The sequence below is a fragment of the Halichoeres trimaculatus genome, unplaced genomic scaffold (assembly GCF_033239565.1).
Source record: "Halichoeres trimaculatus isolate MK-OKI-2021-1 unplaced genomic scaffold, fHalTri1.1 fHalTri1_scaffold_6, whole genome shotgun sequence".
Taxonomy (NCBI): domain Eukaryota; kingdom Metazoa; phylum Chordata; class Actinopteri; order Labriformes; family Labridae; genus Halichoeres; species Halichoeres trimaculatus.
In genome coordinates this window covers 8,984,355-9,000,065 of record NW_027437184.1, presented here as the reverse complement: position 1 = coordinate 9,000,065, position 15,711 = coordinate 8,984,355, and the positions used below count along the sequence as shown (strand labels likewise).

Genomic DNA, 15,711 nt, shown 5'->3' with positions numbered 1-15,711 from the left:
GCTGATTGGTTTGTTATGTTAAACGCATGTGACGGTTAGGAGTGGGGGAGAATCGGGGGTGTATTTGCAGGGAACTTCACAGAACAACAAAGCTACAACATCAGCAGAGAACACACACTTCCTGTACACATGTATGATTTACGCTCAGAGCAGAGTCTGAGCACTGAGCTTTGTAAACCTGCTTTAACACACATTACACACACTCTGCATGTAAAATGATGCTGTGTGGGCACAATGCACTCATCATTTATTCATCCCGTCATCATCCTGTATGGAAAACTGCAGATTAAAAGCATCATTCTTTCATGAACCCATCGGCTCTTTTAGGGAGTTAATGCACAGAAATACAGACCTGAAAGGAAAAACAGCAGCTGAGGGGTTAAACTCATGTTGGACTGAACAGCTGGCAGCACAGAAACATGGTCCAAAGAACGAGGGGACATGAAGGGAGAACATGTGCAGAGTGAATGACAGGAACAAGGTTTGAAATCCAGACGTGATGATGGATGAGGGGATCAAACTGCTGCCAGGCTGTTTGGACTCAACTTTAGATGTTTTGTGTCTTTTATCTCAATTTGTCACTTTCTTCTTTTTCTTCCACCAGGGTTTAATTTGCCTGCTCCCATTTGGAAGCAAACCACCAAAAGTCAACTTTCAAGTCTCAAAAAGGTGTTAATTTAAAGAGGAAGAGTCATGAAAAACAACTTTTTTTTGGTGTTGTTTCTAATACTCATGGATGTTTTGAGTCTTCTCTCACCTGTATAATATAAAAGAAGTCAATCCAGCACCTTGTTTTTGGTCCACTTATGTCTTATAACAGCCTGACATTCTGTTTTGAATCCACCAAGCGGCAACCACTGGTCTAAGAATATGAGACAATGCAGAAGTGCTAAAATCTGCTGTTTCTCCAGTGTTCGCTTAAGGCTGGCTCCGGAAGTACCAGAAGTCACATACACACTAAGCCAAAGACAAAAAAAAAAAAAAAGCTGTTTTCAAAGCAGAAATTAACCTATTCACAGCCTGGTTCAAAAAATGTCTCCTGTCGGAGTCGTTAATTTTACTATTGGCACCCACTGTACGGGGGGTGAATTTTTTCTAACTCCGTTCAAAGGATATTAAGATCGCAAGCTTGCCCAATCAGAGACACAGCTTAGGGTCATGTGACCGACAGGCGCCCTATAACTGTACGCGAAGCCCTGGCCGCTAATATGGCCGCTATAGCCGATGTGCTTAATTTTCCGTTTTAGAAACAGACGGGTGACGTCGGGGAGACTACATCCATGTTTTATACAGTCAATGGAATCCATTCAACTTGTGACATCACACCTTCAGAGTTCCCTTTGCAAAAGCCTGTCATGGATTTACTCTCACAGACCACAACCTCTTGGATTTAGCGATCTCATATTTACATGTTGTTGGATGGCAATTGCAAAGTTCTAGTTTTCACGATCATACCCACAGTAGTCTAACATCCCAGATCTTTTTTGATTCTGTGAGTATGTTAACTCAGTGCTCACTCATTCATTATCTCACATCAGCTACTGTTCAGACAGTATGATGATCCTCTCGTGGTTCACGTTGGGCTGTAAAACCTCAAACCTGTTGACTTCTGGCTTGGCCCTGCTTATTATTCAGTTTGTTGATGTAGTCTAGTTTGTTTTATTTTGAAAATCATTGCTCAGACATCAGGCAACAATACAAATCTGATCCAGAAGACTCCAACGTGGTTGTCATGTAGGAGAGAGGAGCAGAGCTGGAGGTGGCTGATTTGAATTTAACCTTTTAAGACCCAGCGTCCCCATATGTGGACATTACATTTCTGTCTCCCAGACCCATAATACTTAGGTTTTTTTTTGTTTTTTTGACCTATTAGCCACATTTAGGGACACTGCCCACATCATCTTTTGGTGAAATCCCAACACTACATCCATTTTAGTGAAAAAAAAACTAACAAACAACATATTTAAGTTCAATAACACTACTCACAAACAACTAATGGAGAGCTCATAACACAAATAATCGAATTTCCTGTACAATGACCAAGTTTATTCATCATACTTATCAGGTCTTACTTATCCCAAATAGCGAGGTGAATTAGAAATAGCACACCAGACAAAAGCTAGGGTCTTAAAAGGTTAAAGAGATGCTCACTGGGCTCCAAAAACATGCTTATCAGGTTAACTGGTCACTCTAAATTTTCTGTATGTGTGAGTGTGTGCATATAAGGTTGTCTGTCACTGCGCGTTAGCACTGTGATTGACTGGCAACCAGTCCCTGCCTCTCACCCTAAGACAGCTTGGATAGGCTCCAGCCTCCAGCAACCCTGAGCAGGATGAGGGGTATAGAAAATGGATGGATGGATGGATGGATGGATGGATGGATGGATGGATGGATGGATGGATGGATGGATGGATGGATGGATGGATGGATAAATGGATGGATGGATGGATGGATGTAGATGCACACCAAAAATCTGTAAGAGCTGACTGAAAACCTCCTGGTGCTTGATTCATAGAATGAAATATGGTAAGGGCACTTTTTTTTTAATTAAAACAGAAGGGGACTGTATTAAACGGCAGGAAAGGTGAAGATTTTCAAACACAAATGTTCCAAATAATTCACTTTAAGGGCAGTTGTGTACACCAAAGCTCACACAAACCTGACGAAATGTAAAGCTTGAAGTTCCCTTTGTTTTTCTGCATATCAAATGTAACTCCTACAAACAGACAATTAAACTGATCTCAGAAAACAAACCAAATGCATCCATCTAACTCTCACATAAAACTTACTTTATTTGCTGTTTCATGACTTTTCCCAAACTGTAATAACTTCATCCACAGAATCAAATCCATAAACAAATAAACAATAGAGTAAACATTATAAATCCAAAGATAACACAGAAGCTGTGAGATAACAGCAGGAAACACAAAACAATCATCTGTTCTGAATGCAGTTCTCTGACCTCCAGCTGTCATCAGCACTTCTTTAAAAATGCTTTCCCGCTATAACAACACAACATTTACAAAGCCTGTTCTTCCCATAATTCAGCCTTGACGAATCTCTTCTTGTTCCCCCCAGAGAATGAGTCCGATATCAGACAAATCAGATTCATATCTTATCTCTGAGCTGCCCATCAACTAATCACCTCATGCTCATGCTCCGACACAGATAAACCCGACGTCCGCTGTATGAGCTGCTCTGTTTGGCTTCAGTTAATTAAACATAACATTAATTAGAGTCTAAATGAGGCGGGGAGGCCTTGACTCACCAATTACTGCTGATTTTCTCTCAGTTTTATTTATAAAGTAGAAAATCAAACCAAAAGTTACTTTGAGTAGCAGGTCCAGACTTACAAAGGCCCACCAACAAGCAGACCCTTGAGCAGAAGCACAGCCATTGGTGAAATGGCATCTCTACGATCTCTTCTGTTTGTTTCAAGGAGAAGATGACCATTCATCTCATTTTTGGCAGACCCTCCCACGCTGCCGTTTGCCTGTTTGTCAAAGCAGATAAATTAATTTGGCGGGGATGTGTTTGAAAGAGAGCGACCGTTTCCTCTCTTTGTTTTGTCTCAGTAAATTGACTCACAAGAAGGTGAATAGAAGAGGATTATCAGACCCCCCCATTATTCATTGTGTGGGCAAACAGCGTAGGAGGGCAGCCATTTTATAATTAGAGACTGTACAATGTTTCCCCTGCTTTCCTTTGGTGATGATAGAGAAATCATCCTTATGTCTGACAGCATTTGGGAAAAGAAGTGTCAGTGAGTGTAGAAAATAAAAATAACATACATAAAATACAACCTTGCCACCTGTACAACACTGTGAAACAATTATCGCTGAGAGGACGGACTTAATTGATCCCTCAGAAAGTAAGAAGATTTTTTTTTCTGCATCATGGTTTTATTACTTCAGCAAAATTCCTTGTAGTTATATGAAAATCAGTTTCTGTTTCAGCTTCATACACCGAAAAAAAAACAGAGCAAACCCTCTGTTAAACTTACAGTTTATAGTGAAACTGGCCATAAACAGCTGAACAGTTGCTCCTCCTTTGTTGAACCAAAAAATTGTGGTATTTTACCAAATTGAAGCCTCCAAGCAACGCAATATTTACAATAAAACGAAGACCCAACAGAAATAGAACGATCAGTAGGCTTACTCAAACGATTCACAATCTACAATTTCACTTAGTAAACGCTTTTATCCAAAGTGATGTACTACATTGAGCTGTTGGCGGGTATGGTCTGGACTCTCCAGTTACAAAACTAAGTCCCTATGGACTGAGCTACTGCAGCTAAAAAATAATGATAATAATAAAAAATACAAATAAACATAATAAAAACATGTCCTGATGAGGAAGTTATACTTCATTATAGTGCACAAAATAAAGTCTTGACTGTTTTCCTCAAGGGAATGTAACCAAGAGCCAAGAAATGACTGTTGGCTTTTACTTAATAGTGATTCGTTTTGCTTCATCTTTAAAACTGGGCACATTGTCGCTTCTACAGTTTAATTTTGCACTAAAGGCTGGTCACACTGCAGTTCAACAAACAGTAACAAACAGATCTTGATTAAATTTTCAAGAAATGTTCAAAATAGGATGAGGAAGAAGTGATTACATTTTAGAGGTGATCTGGATCACCATCTGGATCCAGGATTTTTTTTTAAAGGATCCTTTATCATTGTGAGATAGGGCTGTTTTCACCATATGTGTATATAACTCCATGATGAGGTTGGACTGCTTTGCAAAACAATACAAGACAAGGTCACCATAATTTCTGACAGGTGTAAAAGTACAATCCAGATCCTTCTGGATTCTAAGATCAGGAATATGAAATGTGTAATTTTCAAAATTGTCAGGTACAAATTATCGTAGAAACCTAAAAGTAACACCAAATTGTAGCAGACAGTCTGCTGAAAGAAAGTATAACATTTAAGTAGGACTAAAGTGTTCCAGGACAACCACAATCTGCTTGGTGGAGTTCTGCGCTCTATGAGTGCTTTTCTAGTTTTGTATATACATTAATGGCTCCCAAGGAATGAAGACAAAGGTTTTGCTAAAAATGTTTGTCTCTCCTTCTTATTCACTCATTGTTCTCGCTTGTTTTTTGTTGATCCGTTTCAAGTGTCTTACACATTTCAGTTAGTCACTCTTAGAATCCTATTTTTCCACATAGCTTGTTCAGATCTTTAAGACTAGAGTTTTAGTTTTACTTTTTATACTTTTTATTACAACATATGTATTTGCATCCTCATAATTCACATTATTTGTCATATACATAACATGTAGGTACTTCAGAAAATGTAACTCCTTGGTCACTACAACTAAAGTTCCTGAGATTAATTACCACAAAGTCAGTGATATTTTGAACCACTTTAAGAATCCAGAACTGTTAGGGATTCGGCAGGAGAGATTGATATTTTACATGCCGGTTGAAGATGAAGAGGAGGGAGAAATTCATGAGGAGAGAGACCCAGAGAGAGATAGAAGAAGAGCGCGCGCGCGAGGGAGCGATGGTTGGTTGGAGAATCAGAGAACAAACACTCTGACAGAGTCGACGCGGCAGCACAGCCCTGCGCTCCAGCTATGGATGTTTGAAAAGAAGGCAACACTCAGACTCAGAAAGACCGTCAGAGAGAGAAGAAGAAGAAGAGAGTCAGAGTCAGAGAGAGAGAAAGGAGGAGAGCCAGTCTCACGGTGGATGTGTGAGTCTGTGTCTGGGCTGCGGTGGATCTATTCCGGCCCCGGTGTGAATGGGATTACGCCGGTTGCTCCGTGTCTCCTGGAGGAAACATGCGGCTGCAGAGCTTCCCAGTGCCCTCGGTCCTCCTTCCACTGCCGCTGTTTCTGCTGCTCGGGCTCTGCAGCAGCACAAGTTTCCCAAGTAACATCAACATAGGTGAGTGCACGCGGGCGCCGGGGTGCCTGCACCCAGGGGCGCTCTAGGACCAGCAGGGAGACACTGCTTGATCTTCATTTCCTCAGATCAAATATCCTGATTTTTTTTCCCTCCATAACTGCATCACAGTTGCTGTATATCTTTATTTTACTTTATTTCAAACTCAGTCGCTTTATTGCGCTTAAATCACGCTCATTGCTTTGGAAACGCATCCAGATTGCATCCCCAGCCTCCGTAATTTCCTTCATATAACTTATTATTTATATCCTCTGTCACACAAATTTCAAATGATGGGCGCCCTATAGTGTCATCCCAGTAAAATCAAAAGTCGTGACTGGTTTCTTATGAGATTCAGATGGAACAATTGTAACTTAAAGTACCATATGTGGGTGTACAGCTTCACTCAGCACTCCTCAAACAGAGCCAGTAGCTGGGTTTCCCTCTTACAGTATGTTAGTATTCATATATTCATGTCTTAAAAGACTTACAGTATTTTGCGGGTCTCGCACGTCGACATTTCTCGCATACTCACACGATGATGTGGGCGTGTCTGGGCGCTTGATAGTACAACTATTCAGTTTTTCTCACCATAACAAGACTGATTTTTATATGTTTATGTTTGGAAGAAAATAACATGTGGAGATGATTCTAAGAAACGCCAAAATTAGTGAGTTAACGAGTGGAACCCAGCACTTCAGAGTGTGTACTGCTGGAAAAATCAGAATCAGCACCATGGAGAGTTACACAATTTGACGACACAGGCTGAGTAAAGTTTAAACAATCAGCAACACGGACAGAGCCTTTAGTAATGAAACAAAAATGTACACTGTTATACGATATTAAGAGGACCACCAGAAAATAAAGATTCATCTGGCAGTTTTATGTGTTTCAGCACCATGGATAGAGTAACAAAGTGATGTAACTTGAATCAGATTCTCCACATGAAAGTATCAGACTCAGCAACACAGGCGCTCAGAAAGCCATGAATACGTATTAGCACCAAGGACAGTGTCACAGAATACCACCGTGGTACTACACAAAGGTGCAAAAGCACCATGAACAGCATTGTATGACAATATTTTTACCAATCAGCCGAAATGAAAGAGTAATATGCAGTTATTAGGAAATCACCACCATGGACAGAGTTATGAGACATCGCATGAATAATATGACACCCCGTGATATTGGAGGCTCTAATAATGTCTCTGAAGCAGGCATTTAAACTTAATTATGTTGTCATATTCAAACTCTAGGAAGCCAGTTTTTAAATTGCCTACTATGATAGAGTCAGCGGTGTGTGAATGTGTATGAATGGATTATTTGATACCCCTACATTGGCATCCTCTGCCATTGGTTTGTGAATGTGGTCTGTGTGAGCGAACGTTACAAGCAGTGTAAAAATGTGAGTGGTTGGAAAGACAAGATAAATGCTTTAATGAAAGTTACCTATTAACATAGTGTCTGAGCAGTGAGAATGGCCATTAAAGTAGGCAGATAAGCCTGCTAGTGTAAGTGATATCCATCTGGTATTCATTTATAACAAAGTTTAGTTTAAACTGTAGCGGTGAGGGCTTTATTTTATGACCAACATATCACTTACAGTAATCAACCCCACAGCCAGTGGTGCAAGTAGCACCATGGAAAAAGACTGTGGCTGCTATTTAAATGTTTTGCATAATAAATCCCAACCTGTAAAGAAACTTCATAGTCATTTAAGTTTGTTATTCTCTTAAAACAAGGCAATGTTTGGTCAGCTTTTAACAGAAACAGCCATAAACATGACTTTGTGTAATGTTTGTGTTTTACTTTTTTGCAGTATTAGTATTCAAAGATTTTTTTTTACCAACTCTCCTGCTCTTAAACCTCTCTTTAATATAACGGGTTGGCTATCAGCTTCCATAAACATCTGAGGTTCCGCTAAAAACTTCTGTTGTAAGCTCTGCAAAATTTATAAAATGGGACCTACCCAAACCAATAACATGTTATTCACTGTGTTCAGGATAAACTATCTGAAAACCCTTATCTCCATGACCCCTGTAACTGTATTCACTAAATAAATCCTCCATCTGCTCTTTCATTGCCATCTGGACCCTGACTGGTTTGCTCACAGTCAGCCTGGGTCAGGTATCTGGGAGCTGCAGAGCTTATCACTGAGGAAAAAAAGAACTTATAATTTAATACATCAGAGCATTGGTCCAGTTTCCTCCCCCGGTTTAGAGCTGATGTGGCATCAAGTTGAACTAACCCGCATTAAAAAAAGAACCCTGCATTTTTCTGGAATAAAATCACTTCTGCAGTCTGACTCCAGTGAGTTTCAGCATAAAAATCAGTTACATTGGTTTTCTCTGCATGTGTTTATTGAGTCAGTGAAGCCTTCTGTCAGAGCAGATGGACTGCTTCCAGCCTTTATAACTCCAATGAATAAATCATGCACCATTCCAATAGTTGTCCTGTAAAAAAAAATCACATATTTGTGTGAGCAATTCATGACATTTGTTTAACAGCTACAGTTAGTAGTTTGTTAAGTCACAGTTAACCTTACCTGCACTCAACCAATAGGGAAGTGGAGCGTCCATGTGGTGTTGGAGACTAAAGTCTTGGTTCATTAAATAGAAATGTTCCCATTTCAAGTCATTCAGTGTCTATTTGCTTCCCCCAGTGCCGTTTGGAAAGTAGAAATAAACATTCAGGTAAATACAGCAAGATTTAGATGTATTAAGCAGTACATTTCTGTAATTTAACTCATCTAAATAATTCAATGAATACAGAAGTGGCTTTAAATGACCTTCAGTGTATGATAGCTATCTTGAAAGGGTTAATAACCTACTTGGCAGCAAGATACAAACAAGTAGAAATATTAAGCTATAAACAGAAATACATGGCAATATTTTAGCATTTACATCATAGGCAGTAGCATAGTTGCCTTGCCAGAACTGGCGCAACACACAGTCACATTACTTTACTCCACACATTATTACATTAATCAGCACCATGGACAGAGTTACATAACATTATTACAGAAATCAGCACCACACACAGAGTCAAAACACATCGCTCATAGCCAACACACTCATGAACAGAGTCAAAACGTCACATCTCAATCATATCTGGGAACTGTCACTCAGTAAGAATCCAGGAATCAGCACCACCAACAGCATTGTATCACAAAGTGAGTCTTGGTGCAGCGGTTAGCACTGTTGCCTAACAACAAGAAGGTTACTGGCTCAGTTCCCCAGCCAGACAGGTGCCTTTCTGTGTGGAGTTTGTATGTCCTTTCTGTGTGTGAGTTTGTGGGTTCTTTTGGGTACTGCAGCTTCCTCCCACAGTCCAAAAACACATGCTCACCAGTTAGATTGGTCACTCTAAAACTGCCCACAGGTGTGTGTGTGTGTGTGTGTGTGTGTGTGTGTGTGTGTGTGTGTGTGTGTGTGTGTGTGTGTGTGTGTGTGTGTGTGTGTGTGTGTATAGTTGTTCTCTGCCTTGTGCCCAATGACAGCTGGAATGGGCTCCCCCTGCAATCTCGAAAGGGAAATATGCTGATGGATGAGGGATGAAAATCTGCAAAATTTAAAGAGTAGTAGTAGAATTTGTTGTGTTATTTTGCAAAGTCCAAACTTTTAACAGTAGATATTTTAACAAACTTTAGCCTATCTGTTTAGACCACTTTTAACTTTCTTTTTTTTTTGTTGTTGCACATATGCACTGGTTGCCAACAGTGTTAAAACACCTGAAAGATCTGAAAGTACTGAGCTTTTCTCCCTCAAAGCATGATCATTCATATACACAGGCATACAGATGTTTGCTCTGTGCACAAGTGAGTCCTACTGTTTTATCTACTTTAAACTTATATGCTTCATTTGTCCACCTTTTGCAGCAGTTACAGCAGCATGCTTCTGGCAAAGTGTTAGTATGTTTCCTGAGAACTTCATGACAGACATTAACCCAAAGGCTTTCCTTTGGGTCTTCAATAGATCTGTCCAGTTTGTTTCCCAGCTCACCCAAATTTGATGACATAAGTTGAGGTCTGTACTTTAACCAGTTAGTCATTTTAAATGCTCCTTTTTATTCAGAAAAGGATCTAAATCTCTTAATGAAGGCTCTATTCTATGGTCTACACATCATAACGACATGTAATGATGTTTTATTTTATTATCATTATTATAATTATAATAATGATAATTATTATTATTGATATTAATAATAATTTTATTTTATTTTATCTCATTTATTTCATTTTATTTATTTATCTATTTAATTTATTATTATTTCATTAATTTAATTTTTATTTTTTTATTTTTTTGGGGGGGTGGGGTGGGGGGGCTAAAAACAAACAAACAAACAAACAAACAAACAAACAAACAAACAAACAAACAAACAAAAAAACACCTGAAGCTTCTTCAGTATTCTGGCTTAAACTACTACTTTAATCTTTAATTCTAAATTTAAACTAAGAAGGTTGATGTTATATCTTAAAAACAAAACAAGTAATTGTTCTTGGTTACTCATTAACTTCCTGCTGATGAATAAATAGTACTTTTCTTTTGAAATTTACAAAAGTTTCCTCCTTAGTGTAGTTAACTTTATTCAATAGTAACTCTGTAATTTGATTTAATATTTTAGTCTGTCTATTGCTGTCTCTTTAACATATCAAAGAATCGAACTTTAAAAAAAAAACTCTTATTTTGAAAGGGTGCGACCGAACCGTCAGGAGTCTACGGTACGCAAAGAGTGTCTCATTCAAACCCAAATGTGGGACTTTTAGGGAATTTAGCTCCTCTCTAACAACATCTGAAGGTTTGTAAGTTATTGTTTTGTACTACTGTGTGTGAAGGATGATTTATTTTCGTGTTTTCAGTGTTTTATTAAGATCAAAAGCCGTTGCAAGTGCTAACTTCCTCTGTCTGTGATTAGTTCAACGGTTTGCTAACGTTTACCAGCTACGCAGAGTTTGGGGTAAGATTTGTTAAAAAACAAACAACAACAACAAAAAAAAAAAGTCAAAACTGGCGACGAAATGAAGATGTACACGGTAAAATTTGATTTCCACACTTGATTGAAGCAGCTGTTTGTAGCTGGGCGGCTGGCTGTACAGTCAGTGCACATGTATAAAACTAATCCCCATCGAGCCGAGAAGAGGGTTGATTGGTCCCAGCTTAAGTGTTCAGATAATTTGACCCCGAACCATTATGTTGAGAGTGTGAGAGCCTGAACAATAAGCTGAACAAGAGCTGAGAAAAGAAGCTTTTAGCAGCAATTACTGTGAAGCAGACGGCCATTATTTTCAGGGACAATGGTAAACTTCGTCTGTGCCGTAATCGACCAGCTTTTATGCTTCAATATGCAACTCAGTGGAAAAGTTTCAGTTAATCATGAGACTAATAGAAGATTTCAATTATTCTTAGCATGGTTTCAACATGATTAAAAAATGCTTATGTCTCAATTACAGTACGTTTGTAGATTGTGTTGTAATGTAATGCAGTAATGAGCAGACTGATTAGCACAGTTTATCTCAGTTTAAGAGTATGATAAGAATAGTACTGGACTCTTCTCTACCTTATTGATGGTTCATGTCAATAAATTGTGTTTCAAAATAAAGAAAGTATAGTTTTTGTTCTCATTAGGATACATTTTTGTAATATTTTGGGACTGGATGGAAAGCTCTGACAGGCCGGATTTGGCTTGTGGGCTGCTAGTTGACATACACTGGTTCACACAATGAAAATCTTACATTGCCAGTTCCCCTTTTTGCTGCCCACCTCTCTTGTCTGTACCAGAGTCCTCTCTTCAGTGTGCTGTTTGTTTGTTGTTCACACCACTCGCACAGGTTCACTGCTGCTGTATTATGTTGGCTGAAGTTGACTTGGTCCAGATGAAGCAAAAAGTTTAAGTCTGTCATGTGGTGTTCAAGCTTGTGATGGACTTTGCCAAAGTCTAACAGTTCTTCATAGCTAAGAGAGACTTTTCACATTTTTATGCTTTCATCAATGCTGGAGTGGAGGTTTTAAGAGTAACCTCAAAGGTAGTGTATGCTCAAAAAGCAGAAAGCATTACAAAGAAAATTGAAGCATATTAAGCAACGGCAGAGAGGCATATTGACCTTAATGTAACATTGCTTAGCACTACCCAGTGTAACTTTAGTGAAACTTCCCCTCACTCAAAAGTCATTTATCGTCTTTCCCATGTACAGTAAATAATATGACACAGTTCAATTTTGTATAACTTTATGTAAGGGAAAGTAAGACTTTGCTTGAGTGTTTGCAACAAAGATGCCAGCATAACTTCAACAAAAGAGAGGAGAAGGGCTCTCTGCTCAGCTTCAAGTGGTGTTTGAGACTCAGTGTACTCTGATGGTATCTCACTACACAGCAAAATAAAGGATGCTCACATCAATAAATCAAACATTTCCATTTTGCATAAACTGAACAGTTTTGGTCTCCTAAAGGTGGTTATTTTGTTCGCATATTTTCATCAACAGCAGGATTTTAAATTTTGAGATTATCGTGCACCAATTCACCTAATCCTAAAACAGTTTACTTTTAATTATCCTGTTTGTTTGTTTGTTTAGCAGAGCTGCTTACCTCCACTTTTAAACCACAAGTGATTTCTGTTTGCCTGGTGTGAATAGTGATTCTTTCTCTTTCTCTTTCTCTGAGCTTTAGGACATCTCTCATCTATCTCTTCTTTGTCTCTTTGGCAAACAGGAGGCCTTTTCCCCACCGGCTCCCATGAGTATGAGGTCTTTCGCTTTGCTCTGGCTCAACACCAGGATGTCCCCAAGCTGGTGCCACAGGTGGACATGGTGGACACGGGGAGCAGCTTTGCCATGACCTATGCCTGTGAGTAGAGGTTTATTTTCTGATGTCAAGGGCATGGCGATGGATGTAAATCATGAATCCCCAGATCCCCTTGTTCAAAGGTTGACTGCCAAGCGACATCTCAGGGAGGGCTCAGTTTGCTCTGTGCAGAAGCTGAGCAAATAATACATCCAAATACTCCCTCCGTTGAATTCAGATTAAGTGACCTATCAGGATTCACAGGCATGACAGAAGGGCTTGGATATCAATACTGACATGAATATCTTTCTGAGGAAGTGTCGCTCATAGCTCTGACCTCTGAATGGATAAACACAGAGTCTGCAGCTCTGCTGGGGTCCTTCATTTGACAAATATTTAACAAATGTTTGGTTTTTGCGGTGATTTTTCTCTGGTTTGATCTCTGTGTTGAGCAGAAGTCTCTGATGAAGCCACAGTATGAAAAGATTACCAGTTAGAAACTGAATAAAGTGGAGAATTTAGCAGCTAACGAGACAGACATGTCTCCTAGGGGAGTGTGGAAACCAAAATCAGATACAGTTTCACCAGGTGATCTTACATGACACCCACCACCTGAATGTCCTTAAACTACCAAGCACAGGTATAAGCAAGTTTAGGAAATTCCCCAGCTAGTCTCTGGTAGCGAAAGTGAGTGGGGAACAACTTTCATCCAAGACTTTATTTTGTGCACTGTAATGTTTACATTCAAACTTGAGAAGCAACAGTAATCAAAAGTGAGGCATCATTTCCCACTGAAACCTGTTTTCAAAATTTCATTATGTTTTTTGTTTGAGGGAGCCTGTCGGTCCATCTGTTTCTGTTAGGTCTTAGTTTTACTGTAAATATTAGGTGGCTCAGAGGCTTACTTTGGGGATATGAGCTTTGAAAAGAAACAGATTTTCTTGTAATTAACAGGCTGAAAGTTTTCTGAAATAATGTCATAATGTAGAGAAGGAAAAGGTCAAAAGTCAAGCTTTGCCAGGTGTGTCCTTAAGAGGAGAAGACAATTCTTTCTTGATGTTTGTTACCTGAATGGAGATGAAAGACATAATGTTTGATGCATTCAAGGAAGTCAGGAAATCTGAATGGCGACAGTCAAGTCAGCTACTCTGGAAGTGTACTCATACAAGTGTCTCATATCAAAATCCAGTCCTGTGTGTTGGTTACTTTTTTTTTTTTTTTTTGCTACCGTAAATTGAGATGAGGAAGCTAAAAAGCAGATTACATGGAATGTGTCATCCTTTAAATTACAAGGCTTTACATAAAAGAAAACAGAAAATTGAAATAATAACCATTAAATAATGGGAAACAAAATACCATACCATACCATACCAACATTATTTATAAAGCACTTTTTTACAACAACCACAGCTGTAAACAAAGTTCTATACAGGGAGATAAAAATCAAAAGATAAAATCTGATAAGAAAAACAGCTACATAAAACAAAACATACTAAAAACAATTAAAAGCAAATGAAAGAAAATGAAAGGAAACAGGATCAGGCAAAGAAACTATGTCTCGCTGAGGTTAAAAGCCAAAGAATGAAAATGGGTTTTTAGACGCTTTTTAAAAGTGGGCAGTGAAGGGGCCTCTCTAATGTGCAGGGGAAGACTTTTCCAAAATCGGGGAGCAACAGTAGAGAAGGCCCTGACTCCACTGAGCTTTTTTCTGGACCCCAGCACCTGCGGGGGCAGCTGGTCTGCTGACCTGAGGGACCGAGGGGGGGAGTTGGGGTGAAGAAGCTCAGAGAGGTAAGGCAGGGCAAGACCATTCAAACATTTAAAACATTTAAAATAGCCAACATATGTTGGTATGTGGTAAAATTTCTCCATTTAGTGCAAAATTGACCAATTTGTGTCTAAAAGTACTGGTCATTCAAAATCCTCAGAAACACTAAAAGCCACTTGGTACTCTTATCTTCTGGTAGATGCTTATGTTTTATATCTTTTGGGACTTAAGTGGATTGTTTCTCTGCCAACAACTAAACGATCCCCTTTTCTCAGAGTGGGCAGTGGATGTTTTATTTAAGCCAGCTGAGCTGTTCGTGTACATTTGGTTGTGTGCTCTCAGTCTGTCTGATGGTCCTGATGGTTTGTGGTCTCCATCATGGGTCAGTGTGCCTTTCCTCCATCATCCAGATTTCATTCAGCTGACCTGGGTTTAAGGGAACAAACAACTAAGTCTAGGCCGCTTTGAAAGAGCAGGCAGCAGCAGTAAATGCACGTAGAGCAGGGGGAGTTCAGCATTAAATGGACTGTGGCTCCGGGGAACGTTCAGCTCAGTGCAGTAGGTTTGGAGAACAATGTGCTGACCTTGTTTTGTTCTGCCCTAAATACTGGATTCACCAGCTTGTTTTTTTTTTGCACCTGATATTCAAATTCTGCAAGAATAAATCACCCTCACTTTGATAAAGATATAAACAGCATCTTCCCACTGTGATGCTGGGTTTTTAAAGGTGAACCGTGAATTTGCTAGGGGGCACAGATTAAGAAAGACCTCTGAAATGTATTGATTATTCTCCAGCTCTCTCTATATTTATTCTTTCTTTCTTTATATATAAATTTGAGCTTGGTAATTGTACTGGAGGAGCATCTTTCACACAAACACAGTATGTTAAGCTGTAATACTAACATACTTTTTATTGGAAGAGTGTCAAGCTCAAGTATCTTTGTAGGGCTGAAATAATAAATACTTATTCCCAGTCTACTTTTTAGGAGGCTAGAATTAAGTAAGTGCAAAATAAATCTTTCTTTTCACAAAAATCATTTCTGGAGTTTGTTTAGAATGTCCTTTCAAAATGCCAGGAATTCACGTCATAGAGTTAAATTGATCTTTTTCCAGATTTATTCCTAATCCTCCAAATGAAGGGTGGTCATAATGAGAAATTCATCATGGCTTTTTTTTGTTTTTGCTGCCAGCCTGCAGCTTTATTTCTGATTTGGAGCTCGGTAAAGTTTCCGGTTCATTTCTATTCATAAAGTGCAGTAACAAGTGCTCAT

At 39.1% G+C, this 15,711-nt stretch overlaps 1 protein-coding gene across 5 annotated transcripts in view; it reads left to right on the top strand.

The window, feature by feature from the left end:
- Positions 1-5,520: 5,520 nt before the first annotated feature.
- gria1b (glutamate receptor, ionotropic, AMPA 1b) overlaps positions 5,521-15,711 on the top strand; it is a 93,641-nt gene continuing 83,450 nt past the window's right edge. For 2 of the 5 annotated variants that reach the window (XM_074673031.1, XM_074673030.1), the window contains exons 1-2: positions 5,524-5,899; positions 12,601-12,735. In XM_074673031.1, the coding sequence (XP_074529132.1) occupies positions 5,794-5,899; positions 12,601-12,735 (241 nt within the window). In that variant the 5' untranslated portion in view covers positions 5,524-5,793. Of the gene's footprint in view, positions 5,900-10,595; positions 10,694-12,600; positions 12,736-15,711 lie in introns of those variants that run through there. The other 3 variants (XM_074673033.1, XM_074673032.1, XM_074673035.1) reach the window with 3 other exon arrangements.